The sequence below is a fragment of the Lutra lutra genome, chromosome 9 (genome assembly GCF_902655055.1).
Source record: "Lutra lutra chromosome 9, mLutLut1.2, whole genome shotgun sequence".
NCBI classification, from domain to species: domain Eukaryota; kingdom Metazoa; phylum Chordata; class Mammalia; order Carnivora; family Mustelidae; genus Lutra; species Lutra lutra.
The window spans coordinates 118,782,501-118,801,787 of NC_062286.1; the positions used below are offsets into that span (position 1 = coordinate 118,782,501).

The window sequence follows — 19,287 nt, forward strand, 5'->3', positions numbered from 1 at the left end:
TTAGACGTCTATGATTATTAAAAATATACATTTCTACCAAAAAATGAAATAAATGAATGCCTCTGTGAATAATGAATTCCATTCCATAGAAGCCTGATTCTCAGTGAATGAAACCAGCCCACCTACTGAATCAGGTTCAGGAATCTTCCACCATTCTGCTTCCATCCATTCTGCTGCCCCCTGGAGTTTCAGGACCTCTCCCTTTGGCTGTGGACCTGGAGCTGCCTTAGCGCCCAGGGAGTTGCAGTGGGGAAGGGGTGGGGTTGCAGGGTTGGTGGAGGTGGGCACCTCTGCCCAACTATATAGGAGGGTGATCATGTACAAAAGCCTGCTTGGCCTTTGGTTTGGCCAGGGGAAACTCCTGCCTCCTTGTCACACTGGACACCCCCTCTCTGGAGCTATGAACAGGAGCCTGGGCCTGTGCACTCCAAGATCTGACCCCGTAGGTGCAGCCACACCCATCTTCCCTTGTTCCTCCAATCTGCTGAGCCTTTTCCCACCTCAGGGCCTTTGCCCCTGCCATCCTGTCTACCAGACACACCCTCCCCCATCTACACTCAGTGCAGATTCCATCTCCTCCTGGACTCAGCTCAAATGTCACCTTCTTTAGAGACCTTCCCTACGCATTGCCCAAAGTGGCCTCCCTCCTATTCTCAGTCTTACCCAACTTTTTCCCTTTGATATGACCTGTAATTGTTCCAGGTACTGCTTCTGCCGTGTAATGCTTCTGATTCTCTCACCAGACCAAAAGTTGCTGGAGGAGCAGGTTGTCTGTTACTGCCTAGAGCCAAGCACAGTGCCTGGCCCATCACAGGCCCAGAGGGAGTAATGGTTGACAGATAAATACATTTTTCTCTTTTTTTTTAAGAATTTATTTATTTATTTGACAGAGAGAAATCACAAGTAGGCAGAGAGATAGGCAGAGAGAGGAGGGAAGCAGGCTCCCCACCGAGCAGAGAGCCCGATGTGGGGCTCGATCCCAGGACCCTGAGATCATGACCTGAGTCGAAGGCAGAGGCTTTAACCCACTGAGCCACCCAGGCGCCCCGACAGATAAATACATTTTTATCCAAGTCAAACTCCTTGAAAGTCAGCTACCCAGAAGAGCCAGGGCTTTAACTGGTGTCGATGGGTACACCTTAGGAGGATGATGGTGATCCTACTACTGCGAGCAACATTTTTTAACGAGGTGCATTTTGTTTTTAACAGACAAACCAAAGTTTTTGTCACATTTTCAGAATGCCCCCCCAAAAAGGTGAAGTTTGTTTGAACGGAAATTCTTTGAAATAGTAAAGGTGATGGTAACAGATGAGGTTTGGGGCCCCCAGCAGCTCCACCTTCCAAAGGAAGCAACATCTCACTACTCGGGGGAGGCCCGAGAGCCTGCTGGAGAGGGCAGATCATCCTCCTCCAGGCCGGGAGCTCCACAGGCTGCTGCCTTCCTCTCGGCCCCTGTCCCCTCACATGCGTTAGGAAGGTACAGTGAGATCACCTGCAGAGCCGGCTTCGCACAGTGAACGCAGTCCACCAAATGAATGTCAGCCCACTGCCTTGGAGGTGGCTGCCAGGGATGGAGGGTGGGAGGGCGACGGGCTAGGGGGAGACGCCACACCAGCTAACCTTTCCCTTCAATGTCCTCCTCAGGGAGGTCGTTTCTCTGACAGCCCCCTCCCCACTGCTCAGATTTTCCCTCACTGGGCCCTCGCAGAGCACCTCTGCCTCCCCTTCACAGCCACACGTCACCATCACGTGCTCCCAGCTGGGATGGCTAGAGACTGTCAGCCTCCCCACAGGAACAGGGGCACCACCAGGACAAGGAACTGCAGGGCTCACCACCGAGCAGTGGCCTCCCACTCCCCTGTCCTGCACCGGGCTTGGAAAGTCCACACCCTCCACCCTGTTATCTCTGTAGATTCGGTGGCCCTAAGAGTCACAGCCTGTGATGGGGCAGGACTAACAGCCCGCCCTACTCCCAAGGTCAGACCTTCAAAGAGCAAGGACAACAGGTTTGTTCCTCCCAACAGTGCCCACTCTTCTCCAATTTTCTCAACAAAAAATAACAAAATCCCAACTGGTTACACAAGACCAGGAAGAGTGGAAAAGTACATTTCGAGGTAACTGATATTCTACAAACATCCCCAAGGGGAGTGTGAACCCTGCAAGGACGACAATTCCGGAAAGCCATCACCCTGAACGAATGCTTTCGTTATGATCTCTTACAAAACTGGATGTGAAGTGCCCAAGAACAGCCCCAGGGCTTTGTGAGCTCTGCAAAGGACCCTGCACATTCCCTACAGCCCAGGAAGAGAACACAGGGAGTGAGGAGTGCCTTTGTCTCAGAGCTCCCAGCAGCTGAACTGTGGGGTCCGGACCCCTGAGGCCTGTGTAGCTGCAGTGGAAAACTTGAGAGAATTTTGAGTAGAGGAGGGCCCTGGTCTGATTAACATCTTAAAATGATCACGCAGGGGACACTGGGGTGGCTCGGTTAAGCATCTGATCCTCGGTTTTGGCTCAGGTCATGATCTCAGGGTCGTGAGCTCGAGCCCTGTGTCGGACTCTGCGGGGAATCTACTGGAGATTCTCTTCCTTCCCTCTCCTTCTGCCCCTTTACCCACCTCATGAAAATAGATAAATCTTTTTTTTAAATGATTGTACAGGCTGTGGTGTGCAAAACAGATTGTAGGTGGGCAAGGGAGAAAGCCACGAAACCAGGTAGGGGCAGCCCAGTGTAATCCAGGGCGACATGAGGGGGGCTGAGGAGGGGCTGCTGGATGTGGTCAGGCTCCAGAAGTGCTGACAGGGTGGCCTGACAGATGGGTGGTGGGCAAAGTGGGAAGAAGAGTCGAGAAGGACCCCAAGAGCTGGGGCCAGAGCAACTGGATAGATTGTGGCACTATTTCCTGAGATGGTGAGGACAGGGGGATTTGAACTGAAGTTTCTCCGATCCCCAACTCCAGGGCAGTGAAGTAAACCTAATGCTTTGGCTTCAAGGCTCTCTGTCCGCCTCCAGTAAACCTTATCCATAAACCATCCATCCAACTGTTCATTCATTCATTCATATCATTTAACAAACTCTTACTGCTAACTACCGTGTGGTAAACATGGGCAGTACTGGACACAGGAAGATTAATTCGCCTCACACCCTCCCCTACAGAAACTTAAAGTTTGTTAGGTGGTTCAGAGATCAACTGTTCTCACTCATTCATGTGTTCAGTCATTGAGTCACCCAACAAACATTCATTAACACTAATTCCTGGCAAGCAAGCATCATGGTAGGCATTGCGAATGATCTTGACCTTGAGAAAGTCCTAATCCACCTGGAAAAACTGAAATTAGCTATCCTTGTTCATTTACTGTAGGATCCCCAATACCCAGCCTGAGCAGGATCTGGGAGGGGACTCTCACTGGATGACCCAACAGTGGGCTCTAGTGGGCGTATCCAAGCAACACAGCCTCCCTCTGGATCCCTGGCCCTCCCCACAGGGTTCCACCTGCCGCCCTCACCATGTGAGCAAAGCCCAGTGGCAGCTGCCAGCGCCCATCACGACACCTCCCCACAGCATGCTCAGGGCTAACTCTGGTAAGTCATTCTCCCAAAGAAAACCATGAGTCCACTCATTCAGGCAGCCAACCCGGCAACCACCCACCTGGGTACCATATGACCCTTCTTGACACCTGCAGGTCCCAGAGCCCAAGATGTGTCCAATCTGGAGGCTCCTGGTCCTCCTCAGCTTGCTGTCGGTGCCCTCAGCACTGCACAAGCAGCCTTGGCGTGGCCTGGTCGAGGCCCACATGGACAGACCAGCTCTGGCGAGAAGTAAGCTCACCCCGTGCTCTGCCCACTGTCTCAGGGTGGGTGGGGAAGGCATCATCCTGCTGGGTGACCTTGGGTCAGTCACTCCCTCTCTCCCTTTTTCTCTTAGACCTCAAGTGTAGAAAACTGAGGTTGAATTGATCATATGCCAGTTCATGGAATGTCATCATTACTGAGAATCGTGGCAAGGCCCTCTTGGCTTTATTCTATCGTTTTCCCCTTTACTGCTTATTCTCACTCCCACCCCTCTTCCTCGGCTCTGTGGTGTGTTTAACACATGTGTTTATGTACAATCACATCCTGATACAACATAACAGTGTTTTGATTTGCATAGATGGCATCACCATATAGATCTTGATTTTTACTGTTTTCACTGGACACTGTGCTGTTGACATCTGTTGCTTCATGCTGGTAATGAGAAGTCCATGAGACTGGACTCATCACTGCCTGGCCACTTCCCTAGGGATGGACTGCTGAGTCGTCTCTAACTCCCCACTAATATAAGCTACCCTGAGATCAACATCCTTGCATATGTCCCTGTTAGGAGCCATAGAAGAATGTCTCTGGGAGAGACCCAGAAGTGGAATGGGTGGCTGGGCCCTAGGGTGGATACAAACTCAATTTAACGAATGACTGTCAAACTGCTTTCTAGAAGGGCTGTGCTGCTCTATACGGGCTCCAGTGACTAACAAGCATACCCATCTCTCCAGCCCTGTTTCCCAAAACTGGAGAGGATTCATCTGCCTCAGTCTACTCCACTAGCCATAGCAAGATACCACAGGCTGGGGGGCTCAAACAACAGACATTTCTTTTCTCACAATTCTGGAGGCTGGCAGTTCAAAATGGAAGGCGCCCACAGGGTTGGCTTCTGATGAAACCCCTCTTCTTCTCTCTTCCTTCTAGCTTGAGGGTCTCTGCCCTCTCCCTGTGTCCTCACATGGTCCTTCCTTCCGCATGTGCATGGAGAGTGCACTCTGCTGTCTCTGTCTTTTCTTAGAAGGACACCAGTCTTATCAGATTAGGGCCCCAACCCTATGACCACAGCTTAAGCTTCTTTACCTCCTTCAAGGAGGAACAGTCTCCAAATACAGTCCCATTGGACGCTAAAACCTCAATATTTTCATTTGGGGCCAGGAGGAGCTACACAATTCCATATGTAACACTGTCTTTCTCCCGTCTGCCAGCCTGAAGTGCACGTGAATGCTCTGGAATTGTCTCAGCTTGACTTCATCTGATCCGTGGGAAGTTTGAGCCCTTCATCCCAGTTTCATTAGCCATTTGACTTCTTCGAATTCCCTGTCCTCATCTCTTGTCCATGTTTCTCTTTGCTTCCCCAGGGATTTATTTTATCCTCTCTGATTTGAGGGTTAATTTATTCTTTTTTTTTTAAGATTTTATTTATTTATTTGATAGACAGGGAGCACAAGTAGGCAGAGAGACAGGCAGGGAGAGAGGAGGAAGCAGGCTCCTGCTGAGCAGAGAGCCCGATGCAGGGCTTGATCCCAGGACCCTGAGACCATGACCTGAACCGAAGGCAGAGGCTTTAACCCACTGAGCTACCCAGGCGCCCCAGCGTTAATTTATTCTTGACGCTGGTCCTTCTTCAGGTCTAACCAGTGCTAACATTTCTCCCAAACTGTCACAAAGTTGTAGATGTAGAATGCTCCACTAAGTACGACATTTTCCGGAGGTTTTTGAAATCTTTTTTATCATGTTAAAGAAATCCCCATATTTCTGGTTTTCTGAATTTTTCTTTTTTTATTAATTTTTCTTAATCATAAATCAGTACTGGCTTTTAACAAATGTTTTTCTATCTCTAAAAATTACTCCATTTTTTCTTCTAAATCGTTAATGTGATAAATTGTATGAATAGATTTTTGTCTGTTGAACCCATCCCAGCATTTCTGGAATAAATTTGATACTTTATAATTTACTAGAATGATATATTTATACTGTACTATTTCTATAATGTACTAGAATGTACTTATAATGTAACATACTAAAATATATTTTACAATGTAATATATTTTTAGAGATTTTTTATTAACATATAATGTATTATTTGTATTTTTATAATGTACTATTGGCTACTCAATTTGTTAGCTAAGAATCTTATAGGAATTTAGCCAATTTTTCATACATGAAATCAATGTGGACCTTTCTTCCCTAATACTGTTCTGGAAGCTGGGCAAGTTACCCTGGCCTCATAAAATGAATCTGGCACCTTTTTCTTTTTTTTATCTTTTTCACAATTACCTCTTTATATAAAGTTTGGTAAAACTCTTCCCCAAAACCATCCACATCAAACACTTTGGGGGAATGGAATCTTCAATTAACTATTTCTACTTCTTAAATCTTGAAATCAGTGTTTCCCATTTCCCTCATCACAACTTGGCATTTTATGGTTTGCAACAAAGGTATCCATTCCATTTGGGTTATGAATTACATTCATGTGTATTTGGGGGTCCAGGCAGCCTCATGGTTACAATAAGTGTAGTTAGAATGCTATTTCATGGGGCCACCCTGGAGATTTAAATGAAGAAAAGCATGGGCCAAATGCTTTTTCAGCTGTGAATATATTTATCACTATAACCATGTCTCCTATCAGTTAGGATACTTAGCTGCACAGAACAGAAAACCCAATTCAATATGGCTGGAAAAAAAACCAAAAACGTTATTTCACATAACCAAAATTCACAGGTAGGACAAACTCCTGGTCTGATTCAATCAGGAGCTCAAAGGTGCCACCCAGAGCTGGATTTTACCCTTTTTTTTTTTTTTTAATCTCTGCTATCATCACAGTGTCATCCTCAGGCTGCTAGTTCCCAGCGTGGTAGGAAAATGGTGGCCAATGACCATCAGAGTGACAGACTGCCTTGCTCCCTTTCAGTAGGAGACAGAGAAAGAAACTTCCCCTCAAATGTGAAAACTAAGATCATCTGTTTAGTCTGATAAGGCCAACTTGTGTTATATGCCCACTTTAAACCTGAAAAGAGTCACCAGGCAATGATGGCTCAGATAATCAAAGGCCTCATCTGGACAAGGAACTGGACAGATTGCCTGAATCAAAACAGGATTCAGATGGGAATGACAGGATGGATGAATGGGAGTATGGATAGATAGATGAATAGATGGGTGGATATTTGAACAGAAGGAAGATGGATGGGAGGTGGATGGATGGATAGATGGATGGATATTAGACAGATGGATAGACAGATGGATAGATATTGGACTGGCAACTACTAGTCCACTGCTCACAATTTTCCAAGTGTTGTTATCATTAGCCAAGAACTACCAAGAGTTCTAGGCATATCTATAGTATCACTCTATCTTTGAAACTATTTAGTCAATGTATATCCCTCTTACTAGACAGGAAACTGTTCTGTGTCTTTGGTATGCACCACAAGGCCTATACCCAATAGATGTTCAATAATATTCTTTTTTTGGATAAATGATATTTATCCAATTCTGTTTGGACAACTTATCTCAACTTACAAGAACCTTGTGAGATGTGCATTATTACTGCCCCCATTATACAGATGAGGAAATCAAGACCCAGGAAGGTGGCAGATCTAGGACTCCAAACACACTTTCTTCTTTGCAGGCAACAGAAACAGGGGATAATGAGGGGGAACCATGGTTTCTGCTGCTCTGCAGTGTGGGTTCTGATCCCAGGGAGGGTGAAGTCAGTGAAATACATGTGTCCTGTGGTATGCTTGGAGGTTCGCCAGAGCTGGACCCCAACCTAGTATCAAGACAGGCAGGATTTCAGTGTGCCTGGCACTTGAAAATCCCTTCCTTTTTGGAGTTCATTCTCTGCTGGGACCTCTGCTTAGTTCTGCTGCTGATTCCGGGCACAGTGTGGGAGAAATTACATTCATTCTCTTCCTAGTTGTTCTCTCCAAGCAACATTTACTGTGATATACATGCTGTACACTAGGTTCTGTGGCCCGGATCATATTGGGCAGGCTTCCCACCATTACATTTCCTTTGAGCCACTCTTGCTGGCCAGAACCTCAGCAAGGCTGTCACCTCAGCCCTGCAAAGCACCACTTTCCAGATGAGACATGTGGGTTTCCGTGTAGAGGGTGGAGTTGAGGAGTGACAAGCACCCATCACTCAGCAAGAAGCAGATGCAGCAGCCCACACACAACCTCGGCTTCTTGACTCCAAACCCCCTACCTTGTCCACGACACTGTGCAATGTCACTGGTCCATTGTCCATTTCCAGTTATTGCCCAGGGCCTCATGAAGCACAACGCAGAGGGTCGAATCCAGAACCTCCGCCTCATGGACAGTCTGAATGCCTCGGGGCAGATGGCCCCAGGGATGGTGGGCCGGCTAATAAATGGCATGAACCTCCAGCAACAGCAAGAAAGCAGGTGAGCCCCTGAACCCCATCCCTGGTCCTAGGACTCTCTATAAAGCTCTGGGTCAGAGGGCAGAGCTCAGCACGTGGGGGCACACGGCTGTGAAAAGGGAAAGCAGGAAGACTGGAAGAAGGGGATGAAAGGCCCAATGCAAGACTGAGTGGGGGGCCCAATATGAGAGGTCATTTGGGGAGGAAGCGTAACAGGGTGATAAAAGCAAAGCCAGGAACAAAAGTTTCTGCACTTAAATCCTGGGTCTGCCACCAACCTTGGGGAAATGGCCTGAGCACTCAAGCCTTATCTATAGGATGGGTGCCCAAAGCACAGCCTGGATCAACGTCTGGGGTGCCAAAGGAACCCAGGACTAGCGTCTGACATTTGAATCCCACTCTATTGTTTGATAGCTGTGTGACTCTAGATAAGGTGTTTGAGGTCTCTGAGCTTCAGCCTTAAGCCCTCATCAGTAAAAAGGGTGACATAGCTGTCCCTGGCTCGCGGGCTTAGGAGCTTTCTCTGTCGCACACAGTAGATGTGTAGGCATTGGGCCCTCCAATTAGCCCAGCAGAGCAGGACCGGGATGCTCGACCATACTTCCACTTCTTCCTCTGGAGGGCAGGGCCTCCTCAGCCTCCCAGGCCCCCAGCCGCTCCACTGCAGCAACCCAGTTCCCGCCTACTGCGCCCTTAAGCTCCCTTCTCTCTCATTCCGCCCCTCAGTCTTGCCATTCTAATGAGCCCTCGTACTTGCTGGCAGGGTTTCCCTGGATGTCTACAGCCACAACACTTCCCTCCTTCCATTCTGTTAATAATAGTTGTTACAAGCATTCATTGTACACCTGCTGTGTACCAGGACCTGGGCTGGGTCCTTGGAATACAGCTATGAACAGGACATATGGTCACTGCCTTTTTGGATCTTATATCCTAGTTAGTTAAATCACAAAAGTAAATAACTAATTTCAGGTACAGGGATATGTTATGAAGACAGCTTTAGCAAGGTAAGAATGGGGCTGATCAGGAAGACCTTTCTAAAGAGATAATCCCTAGGAAGAATGAAGAGAAGGAAGCAAACCACATGAAGGACATAGAAGGGCAGTAAGTGCAAAGGCCGAGGCAGGAAAGAGACTGGTGTGTCTTAGAATGAGAAGTCCTTTGTGGCTGGGTGAGCAAGGCAGAGGGTGGTAGAAGGTGCGGAAGTGGAGGCAGGTGGGGCCAGACCCTGCAGGTCTTAGGGTTCACAGTGTGGAGTTTGGATTTTATTCCAAGAGCAGTGAGAAACCCAGGGAGAGTGTTAAGTAATAAGGCTGCCTGTTGGCGGCTGCATGGAGAATAGTTTGTAGAAAGACCAAGTTCATGGTAAGGAGCCCAGAGAGAAACTAGAACATCTCCAGGCGAGAAGTGATGGTAGCCTGGTCCAGGTGAAAGGGACAGGAGGAGTGGGAAGTTGCCAAACTCTGGGTATATTTTGTAAGCAGAGCCAGCATGATTCACTGTTGGGTTGAATGTGAAGGTGAGGGATGGAGAAAGCCAAGAAGGGTCCCAGGGCTTGGGAGGCAGTGGCTGGGTCTGAGAACAGCCCCCGTGTGGGTCTGCAGCTGGCCGTGGGTTGCACACGTTCGTGGTGTGGAGCTGTGAAGGGCCCTCTGGGACAACTTGCAGCCCTAGGCTCCTGCAGGTGGTTCTTGCCCTCCCAGCATCTTTAAAAGGATCTGACTCCAAACCCCACCACCAGGCCCTTTTCATAAACAGCATGCCAGCTTTTCTTGTCAGCCTGAGAACCTGATGTCTGAGCTCCCTCCCACTCGAAGGGCCTCTGCTCTTTCCTTCTGTAGCGCCAACATCACCAACATTCAGCTTGACTACAGTGGGATCCGGATGTCTTTCCATAAGGAGTGGTTCTCAGCAAACATCTCACTTGAATTTGACATTGACTTGAGACTGTGAGTCATACAGCAGCAGGGTCGGTGGGGTGCTGTTCTTCCTCAGTGGGAATCTGGGAGTTGGGGGGATGGTGGAATTTGGCAACCTGGGGAACCTTGATCTTTATGACTCCAACCTGGTTATGAACTCACTCACTATGTGACCCTGGGCAGGTCACTTCACATCTTCGAGCCCCAGTTTCTTCAGCTGAAATGTGGGTGGCAATCCCTAGTCATTTGCTCATTTAAACCTATGTGAGTTCATTACATTGATTTTTTTAAAAAGAGAGAAACACTTAAATTATATCATCACCTTCCCTCCATCTGCTCAGACTATCCTTTACCGTCAGCTGCTTCGAAGAAAACGGGAGATGACAGCTAAACCGTACAGACTTTTTAAATAAGATAAACTCTCTACTTCTGAATATCAAAAGGCCCCTTAGCTGGTCTGTCTAAAGGATTTTCAGAAGTCACTCTGCCTAACAGCATTTTCTCCTTGGTCACTGGTTGCAGGAGTCAACAGGCTGGGCTGGTTTATTGAAAGAGTCACTCTTCCCTTTGTGCTGGATGTTTCCACCACCTCCTCTCTGTTTCCTGCCCTTTCCCTCCCCCTCCTCTCTCTCGTCCCCAGGTCCTTCAATAACAAGATTATAAAGACACGTGCAAGCATGAACCTGGTTGTGGAGTTCTGGCTGGAGAAAGACGAGTTTGGCCGGAGGCATCTGGTGATAGGCAATTGCTCTGTAGAGCCGAGTAGCATCCACACGACAGTCCTAACAGAGTAAGATCCCAGCTGCCCTCCACTGGGCTGGGCCCCTTCCTGCCTAGCCTTAGCTGTGGCCATGCGGCTCTACCACCTCCTGGATGAGCCCAACACAGATCTCACCCTTTCCCCAGGACCTACTTCTCTTCCTGAGTCAGCATCCCAGTGATGGCCCAGCCAACCTCCCAGGAGCCAAACTCTTGTCCTCCTCAGGCCCAACTGCCCACCTTCACTGGCTCCCATCAATGACCTACTGGCAGCCCCCGCTTGTCTCCTCTCTCTCCATCCCCAGAGCTACTACCCCAGCTCCTAGACCACTTTGTGGACCACTGCAGGAGCCAAGCTGGGTTTCCCAGACTCAGAACTCACCTCCTTCACTCCATTCTTCCGCTGTGGCAGAATTAACTTTCTAGCACAGAAACGGGGTCATGTCTCCTAGCTCCTCCTCCAAACTCTCCAGTGGTTCTCCAAAGCCCTCTGAATGAAGGGCAAACTCCTGGATGTCAGTCAGAACCCCACTTGTCCTCTCACCTGCCCCATCTTATAGCCCTTTGCCCTCTTGTGTTGCTGAAGGGCCTACCCCTCCATCAACACACCATGGATTTTCATACCACCGTGTCTTTGCACATGCTGATCGATTTGGTTGGAATGCCCTTCCCTTCTTCTCTAGAACTCCTCTTCATCACTCATTCATTCAACAAATACTGATTGAGAACCTACTATGAGCCAGACATGGCATGCCTGATGCTAGAGATACAGTTGTGAACAAGATAGAAAAAAAAAATAGAGCTATTTGTAGGGCATATTAATTAATAGAGTATAATAGACTTATATACTGGCTGACTAAGTCTATCAAGTCAGCAGACTGTGAGACTCCTGAGGGCAAGATTTGGGTGTGATTTCTCCTGCAATTCCAGAATGCTGAAAGCAACTAGGTCTTCAGTGGGTGTCCATTCATTTACTCATCAGACATTCACTAAATGCCTAAATCATGCCAGGCACTCAAGGCTAGGACAGTGCAGGGGAAGGTCTGAACTCTGGAGCTCTACTGACCTGGTTATAATTTAATCAGCTCTTACTGGCTGTGTGACCTTAGGCAAATCATATCACCTCTCTGAGTTGCCCCTTCAACTACTGACAGCAATGCCTCTAGTATAGGGCTGCTGAGGATGACTGTGTAAGGTGTACTCAGTGCCTAGTGCCTGGCATTGGTACTGCACGGATTTATCTGTTCTGTGCATCTACCTTCTTTCTAGAGATATCTCACCAAAGATGAAACATTTTCTCCACAACCTCAGGGAGAACCTGGCAAAAGTTATCCCGCACCTGGTGGAAAGTCAGGTAAGTTTAAGAAAAATATTGTCCCCTGGGTTATCTTTGTGTCTGAGGGTCAGGACATACACACTGGCAATTCAGAAAAAAAGTTTGCAATCTTGGGCTTTAGGACCTGAAAATTTTCCATTAAAAATTTCAGCTTTGTTATCTACTGGCTTGGGTGTCCTTGGCAAGGGACTCAGCCTCCCCGCACCTCAGTTTGCCCATCTGTAGCATGGGAATCCCCGCAGTTCCTATGTCATAGAGTCGTCACGGATTCGGGCAGCGGAAGTGCTGTGCATGGCATCCCGCCGGTGCTCAATACAAGGGAGCCGCTCTTGCTATGATTCCCTGTGGAAATCCAATGAGGCCTAAGCTTCCAGCCACAGGCTTTCTTTTCCTAGTCCCTGGCCTGACCCTTCTGTGTTGGTGGCCCAGGTGTGTCCTCTGATCAGTGAAATCCTCAGACAGCTGGACGTGAAATTGTTGAAGAGCCTCATGGGTGAGTGTCCGTGTCCGTCCAGGGAGGACTCGGGAATGGTAAAGGGAGGAGGTGTCCCAGTGCAGCTCCCAGTGAGGCCTGTGGAGGGGTGTCTGCCTGTGCTCTGAGCACACTTAGAGGGGACCATATGATGATGATCGTTCCTGTCCCCTGAGAGAGCTAAGACAGCAGAGGGCATGCCTACCAGCTATGCCCCGCCAGTCATCCAAATCTCCAGATTACCAGAATCTGGTACAGTTTCTCCAGAAACTGTAGCTCCTCCCAAGATCTCCATTCAGTCCTTTAGGGATCACTGCACCCCACCCCGAACCTGAGACCACCCTCCATTTGCAGAGAGACACTGTTCCCACCTTCACGGAGCTCACAGTCTAGTGAATGGAATAAACGCATAACTACTTACCATCTGGAAAGAATGTAAACCCAAGTAGCTCAGGCACTGGCCCTAGGTTGGCATGGATGGATGAGAGTCCCCTGCAGGGGCTAGATGGGCAGTCACCCTAGTGACTGATGCTGCCTCTTCTCCTTACAGAACAGGCTGCTGATCACAAATTCAACCAACTATGAGTGCAACCCACTGACCTGGAAGGAGGTTCCACACCTTAAGACTTTAAGTCTTCCTCAGAGTGGGGCTTCCATTGCCCCCAAACACCTTTACCGCAGGCCCTGTGGCGGCCTGTCCTGTCCCATAATAAACTCTAACTCTGAAGGGTACAGAGATGCCCCTTCCTGGGCCCTGAGTTTAGTGTTCCAGAAGTCAGACTTGATGAAGGATCCATGCTAAGACTAACTATGCCTGGGTTTGCTCATCAGTCTAGAAACACCAGAGAAAATACTGTGTTTTCCTGTAACTGACAGCGAGAAGCCCATCTCCAGGTTTGCTCATCAATGCAGGGAGGGCCCTGTTGAGAGTTCCCATTCCCTTTCAGCCCATATTTGTTGAGTACCTACTATGTGCCAACTGCTTTGCCAGGCTTCAATGGAGTGTAGGGAAAGGATGACAGAGTGGAAAGCGTAAATGTTGGCACTGGACAGATCTGAGTTCAAATTCAGTTCAGCCCAATGAGAAGTCCCGTGTGGGTATGAACCCTGTGCCTCAGAATGACCACTGATCCCCGGCCCCCAGGACAGGGCTGGCCCAGAGTGGGAGGGCAGCAAGTGCCTGTTAAGGTGGGTGATTCTGGTTTGAGGACTCACTGGCTGTGCTGGGGACAAGGCAACTTCCCTTCAGGTCTCCCTCACCCACATAGTGGGGATAGAGATCTTCCAGGATGTGGAGCAACAAGAGCCTGGACCCCACTGGTGGGAGGTGAGGTGCACCATTGCTTTCCGAATCCCGGTGGCAGTGGCTACAAAAGCAACCCATAGGCCTGGCCTGTGGCCCTGCAGCCACTCCCCGCAGGCACCGCACAGAAACACGGGCCTGAGGCCACCACAAGACATGCATAAAACTGCTCATGGCAGCAGTGGTCCTCACAGTCCCTGAGCCAACACCCTGAATGCCCGTCAAGACTCATTTTCACGACACTTGAAACAAAGCCCGGCACGGGAGAGCACACGTTGCATCTCCCATTTATATGAAGCTCAAAAACAGCAAAAGGAACCCATGCTGTCAGAGAGGAGGGCCATGGGCAGCCTTGAGGAGGGTGTTAGTGACCGGGAGGGGCTGGAGGCTGGCTTCTGTTTCTTGATCTCGATGCTGGGTGTGGCGATGGTGTTTAGTTTTTGAAAATTCACTGAGCAAGGCGCCTGGGTGGCTCAGTGGGTTAAGCCTCTGCCTTTGGCTCGGGTCATGGTCTCAGGGTCCTGGGATTGAGCCCCACATCAGGCTCTCTACTCATTGAGCCCCCTGCCTGCCTCTCTGACTGCTTGTGATCTCTATTAAATAAATAAAATCTTTTAAGAAAAGAAAAGATAGAAAATTCACTGAGCTATTCACTTATGTGCATTTTTCTTACATATATTAGACTTTAACACACATTTCTGAATAAAAAATATTTATCATGGGACGCCTGAGTGGCTCAGTTGGTTAAGAGTCTGCCTTCAGCTCAGGTCATGATCCCAGGGTCCTGGGATGGAGCCCCACATCTGGCTTCCTGCACAGCAGGAAGCCTGCCTCTCCCTCTCCCTCTGCCATTTCCCTTGCTTGTGCTCTCTCTCTGACAAATAAGTAAAATCTTAAAAAAATATATTTACCATGCGATGTTTATAGGAGCATATGAAAAAACATTTGCAGTATGTTTAGCACACACTAGGTCCATAGGAAAATGCTTATGAAAACTCATTTAAATCATTGTTAACTATTTGATTAAGGACTATTCAGTTCTTAAATATTGATTCTCGCCCTCCTCCCAAGGGGAGGCAAAGCGTTCTGAGAAATCAAGGGGAAATAACACACACATATTAATCATAGTAGCACACACATATTAAGCAGTTGGCATGTGCCAAGCCTGGTGATCAGAGATTCTTTTTTTTTTATTTTATTTATTTATTTATTTATTTAAAGATTTTATTTATTTATTTGACAGACAGAGATCACAAGTAGGCAGAGAGGCAGGCAGAGAGAGAGGAAGGGAAGCAAGCTCCCTGCTGAGCAGAGAGCCCGATGCAGGGCTTGATCCCAGGACCCTGAGATCATGACCTGAGCTAAAAGCAGAGGCGCTAACCCACTGAGCCACCCAGGCACCCCCTGCTCAGAGATTCTATTCAGTGTCCCATCACATCCTCACAGCAAATCCACGCAGGAGGACCCTGAGGCTGAGAGAGAGAAAGCCCCTAGCCCAAGATCACACAGCAAGGAAACAGTCAAGCTGACTTGTGCTCAGGCAGCCAGACTCTAGAGCCCAGGCTTGGCCTCGTGGATTCACCCTGCAGACCTCCCACTCTTCCTCCTAGCAGCCCCCACCACACACACACACTGAGGGGGTAACGATGACTGAGGCCATTGGCCGGACTGACAAGTGCAAACAAGGAAGTGTCAACAGCTCAGAGATGAGAATGGGGTGAGAAAGCCTCCTGTCTCCTCCTTTCAATTCAGACCGCCTAATCCAAAATGCTTCGTTGGGGATTTGCAACCCTAAACGCCCAAGTTCTCATACAGAGGATTCCCCTTGAGTTTGATGGGGGGAGGATTTCCAGGTCATGAGTCTAAGATCAAACATAGGAGGGCTGGGCCCCATTGTCCAGCGAGGTTGCAGGGCCCCTTGCTGAAGGCAGTTTTTGTCTGTCCTTCCTCCTGACCCTTCCAGGGGTGACTCAGGGGCCTCCTTCCTCAAGGGGCCTCCCTAGGTTTCTCAGATTCTATTTTTGTTTTGAGGGTCATAGAGCCATAGACTCATCATGTTTTCTCCCAGCAGAGCTTGTGGCACAATGGGCTTCTATTATGATACCAGGGCTGGGGTCTGGAGGGATTTAAGGAGAAATTCAGCCCCAAGTGCCCAAAAGCTGGCTCCAGGCCCCACCTGTCTGTGCCTTGAAACTTCTATGCCCTTCTGTTAAGGAGTACTGACTCTGCGCCAGGCACTGGGCTGCAAGCTGCCTTTGTTTCCCCTGCTTAGCCCTCTCCACAGCCCTGGGGGTGGGTGCCATCAGCCCCACGTTGTAGGGGAGGCAATCAAGGCTGCAAGAGGGAAAAGAATCTTGTCCAGAGGCCTCATATGAGCCGGGAGTGGGACTCAGGGCAGTCTGACAGCTCAGAGGTGGGAAGGCTCCAGAGAACATGAGCAGGAACTTTCTGAAGATTCTGTGCCACAAACTCGCTCACAAAGTTAAGAGCACTGAAGTTGGACAGCCCAAGGTGACAGTCTGACTTCACCTCTTTCTAGTTGGTCTGACCCAGGGCTGGTCACTGTCCTCTCTGAGCCTCAGCGCCTCCCCCCCCAGGGTTGTTCTGCATGGTAGAGAAACAGTACAGGGCTCTAGGGTCTCATTTAAAAAAACTATTACTATCATTAGCTACCAATGTAGGTGGAAAATCCATCTCTGTGGTAAATGGGACTTAAGCAAATTCTCCTTAAAAAACACATTTACTCGGGATGCCTGGGTGGCTCAGTTGGTTAATCATCTGCCTTCAGCTCTGGTCGTGATCCTGGGGTCCTGGAATCAAGTCCCGCATTGGGCTCCCTGCTCAGTGGGGAGCCTGCTTCTCTCTCTGCCTGCTGCTCCCTCTGCTTGTGCTCTCTCTTTCTTTATGAAAAATTATTTATTTTTCTTTTTCTTTATGAAAATCTTTATTTATGAAAAATAAATAAATAAAATCTGTATTTTAAAAAAATATACATATATATTTTTTCTCTCTTGCCAATTACAACGGCATGGATGGAGCTAGATAGAGGGTCCTAAGCTAAGTGAAATCAGTCAGAGAAAGACAAATACCACATGATTTCACTCATATGTGGAATGTAAGAAACAAAACAGATGAACACAGGGGAAGGGAAGGAAAAATATAGTAAGATGAGAACAGAGAGGGAGACAAACCGTAAGAGATGCCAAACTCCAGGAAACAAAGTGAGGGCTGCTGGAGGGGAGGGGGGTGGGGAAGGGGTAATCGGATGATGGGCAGTAAAGGGGGGCAAGTGATGGAATGAGCACTGGATGTTGTGTGCAACTGATGAATCATCAAGTTCTACCTGAATTTTTTATTAGTTTTTTATTATTTAAAAGAAAGTATACATTCTCATCAAAGTTAGGGCACCCAGCTCCCCATGAACCCTTTTTGCCTCTGCCCCTCAACAAAACCACTGGGGTTTCCGTTTTTTTTTTTTAAGATTTTTATTTATTTGTGTGTTTAAGGAAGAACACAAGCAGGGGGAATGGGAGAAGAAGGCTCCCTGCTGAGCAGGGACCCCCCCACCACCCTGCCCCAGCCAATGTGGGGCTCAATCTCAGGACCCTGGGACCATGACCTGAGCCGAAGGCAGGCACCTAACCAACTGAGCCACCCAGGCACCCCACCACTGAGGTTTCCAAGGCCCTCTGATGATCGCCCTCAGTCTGATCTTGCTCCCAGGCAACAGAACCCAGACCCAGCACCCTGCCGAGATGTAGGATGCAAAAGGCACCACCTACAGTTTCTGAAAAACACTTTGGGAAGGCACTGATGTCACCAAGGTGGAAAACACCATCCTAAAATGTTAGCAGTGTGACCTTTCACATATCAGGATTCTCCACACCCCTTGCCCTCCTCAGGGCAGTAGGAGAGGCAGTTCCGAGGAACTGGCAGAGGTTCTGGCAGAAGTGAGGAGAAGGTTTATGGGTTTCCAAGGCCTGGGTCTTCAACGAATAGGTAGTGACAGAGAACAAATCAGTGGTTGCCAGTGGGTGGGGGAGAGTGTGACAATAAAAGGGCAGCATGGGGGTATGTGGGGCGTGATGGAACCCTTCTATATCCTGATTATTATGGCAGCTACGTGAAACTATACGCATATTAAGAGTCACAGAACTACACATCAAAGCGGGGGAAAAGCCAATTTTCCTAGATCACTTTTTTTTTAAGCCTGGGTTTTTTCATTTCAAAACTCAGAGCATAAATTAGCATATATATGAATTGAAGCAAGATTTCCTGCTCCCAAGACTAGAACATTCTCCATGTTAGACTGAGGGAGTATGCAAGTCCAAGAGACACTGAAGAGAACATAGTTCTAGTGGGTTCTAAAAAGTGTCCGGTGCCCTTGCTACTCCCCAGGCAAAACTTGGCAGGAGAGGAGGGACATCATAAATCCCAAGTCGGAGTGCTGGATTCATGAATGGAGGGCACCTGTGCCCATGTCCCCTACCAGAGCCACAAGAGGTGACAAGACCCCAGGGAGAGAATGTTAACTGGAGGGTCTAGGTAGGTCCAGGGAGATGGGCTGGGGTGGACCCCCACAGTCCTGCCTGAGGCCCAAAGGAATTGAGAAACAGCAGAACAATTCTGAGTGTCAAACAGGGAGTAAGAAGTAAATGTTAAATCTAAGGGAGCCTTTTGGACAGGAAGGAAGCACACTGTCTTGGCAACAAAGAGGGGACCAGACGGCATGGGGAAGTCTCTCCATTTCCAGCCAAAATAGTGATAGGGCAGCCTCCTTTAGATGCCTTAATACCAATGAAGCCCTTGGGACAGAATTAAAACCCCAGAGAAAAGCGGGGAAGCTTCTGCTACCCAGCAAACTGGTATTTGAAATAGTAACTAAGCTACAGATACATGAGAAAGAAAAAGATAGACACTTAAGATTATGAACCAAGATTCACACCTGCTCCCCAGACCTCATCCCACCACAGCCCAGACAGGTGGATAGCATCCTCCCGTTGTGCAGATGAAGAAACTGAAGCTCAAGGGATTAGCGCTACTTGCCCGGGTCACGGGATCTGAATCAGGGCAATTCAGATTGGCCATCCCTTGACCCATCCCCTCTCTGCCATAATACATGAGCACTGGCTTCAAACCAGTGGCTGTTGACTGTCCAGAAATTAGCGGCACGAACTTTAATCAGTCCCTCGACGTACTGACCTCAGTTTCCCCACAAAGGTAGTAGCAATCTGAGCCAACCCACTAGAGTTGTACCAAGAGAACAAAAAATGAGACCCCCCTGAGGATGGCTGACGACACACAAGCTATGGAAAGAGTCTAGAGAGT

General features: G+C 48.5%; 1 protein-coding gene across 1 annotated transcript; it reads left to right on the top strand.

Annotated features, from left to right (window-relative positions):
* The first annotated feature begins 3,458 nt into the window (after positions 1–3,458).
* BPIFA3 (BPI fold containing family A member 3) lies at positions 3,459–13,393 on the top strand. Its single transcript, XM_047746368.1, has 7 exons — positions 3,459–3,817; positions 8,045–8,195; positions 10,012–10,119; positions 10,730–10,879; positions 12,118–12,202; positions 12,614–12,677; positions 13,207–13,393. Exons 1-7 carry the CDS (start codon positions 3,697–3,699, stop codon positions 13,239–13,241), a joined length of 714 nt encoding a protein of 237 aa, XP_047602324.1. The 5' UTR covers positions 3,459–3,696; the 3' UTR covers positions 13,242–13,393.
* Positions 13,394–19,287: the final 5,894 nt, after the last annotated feature.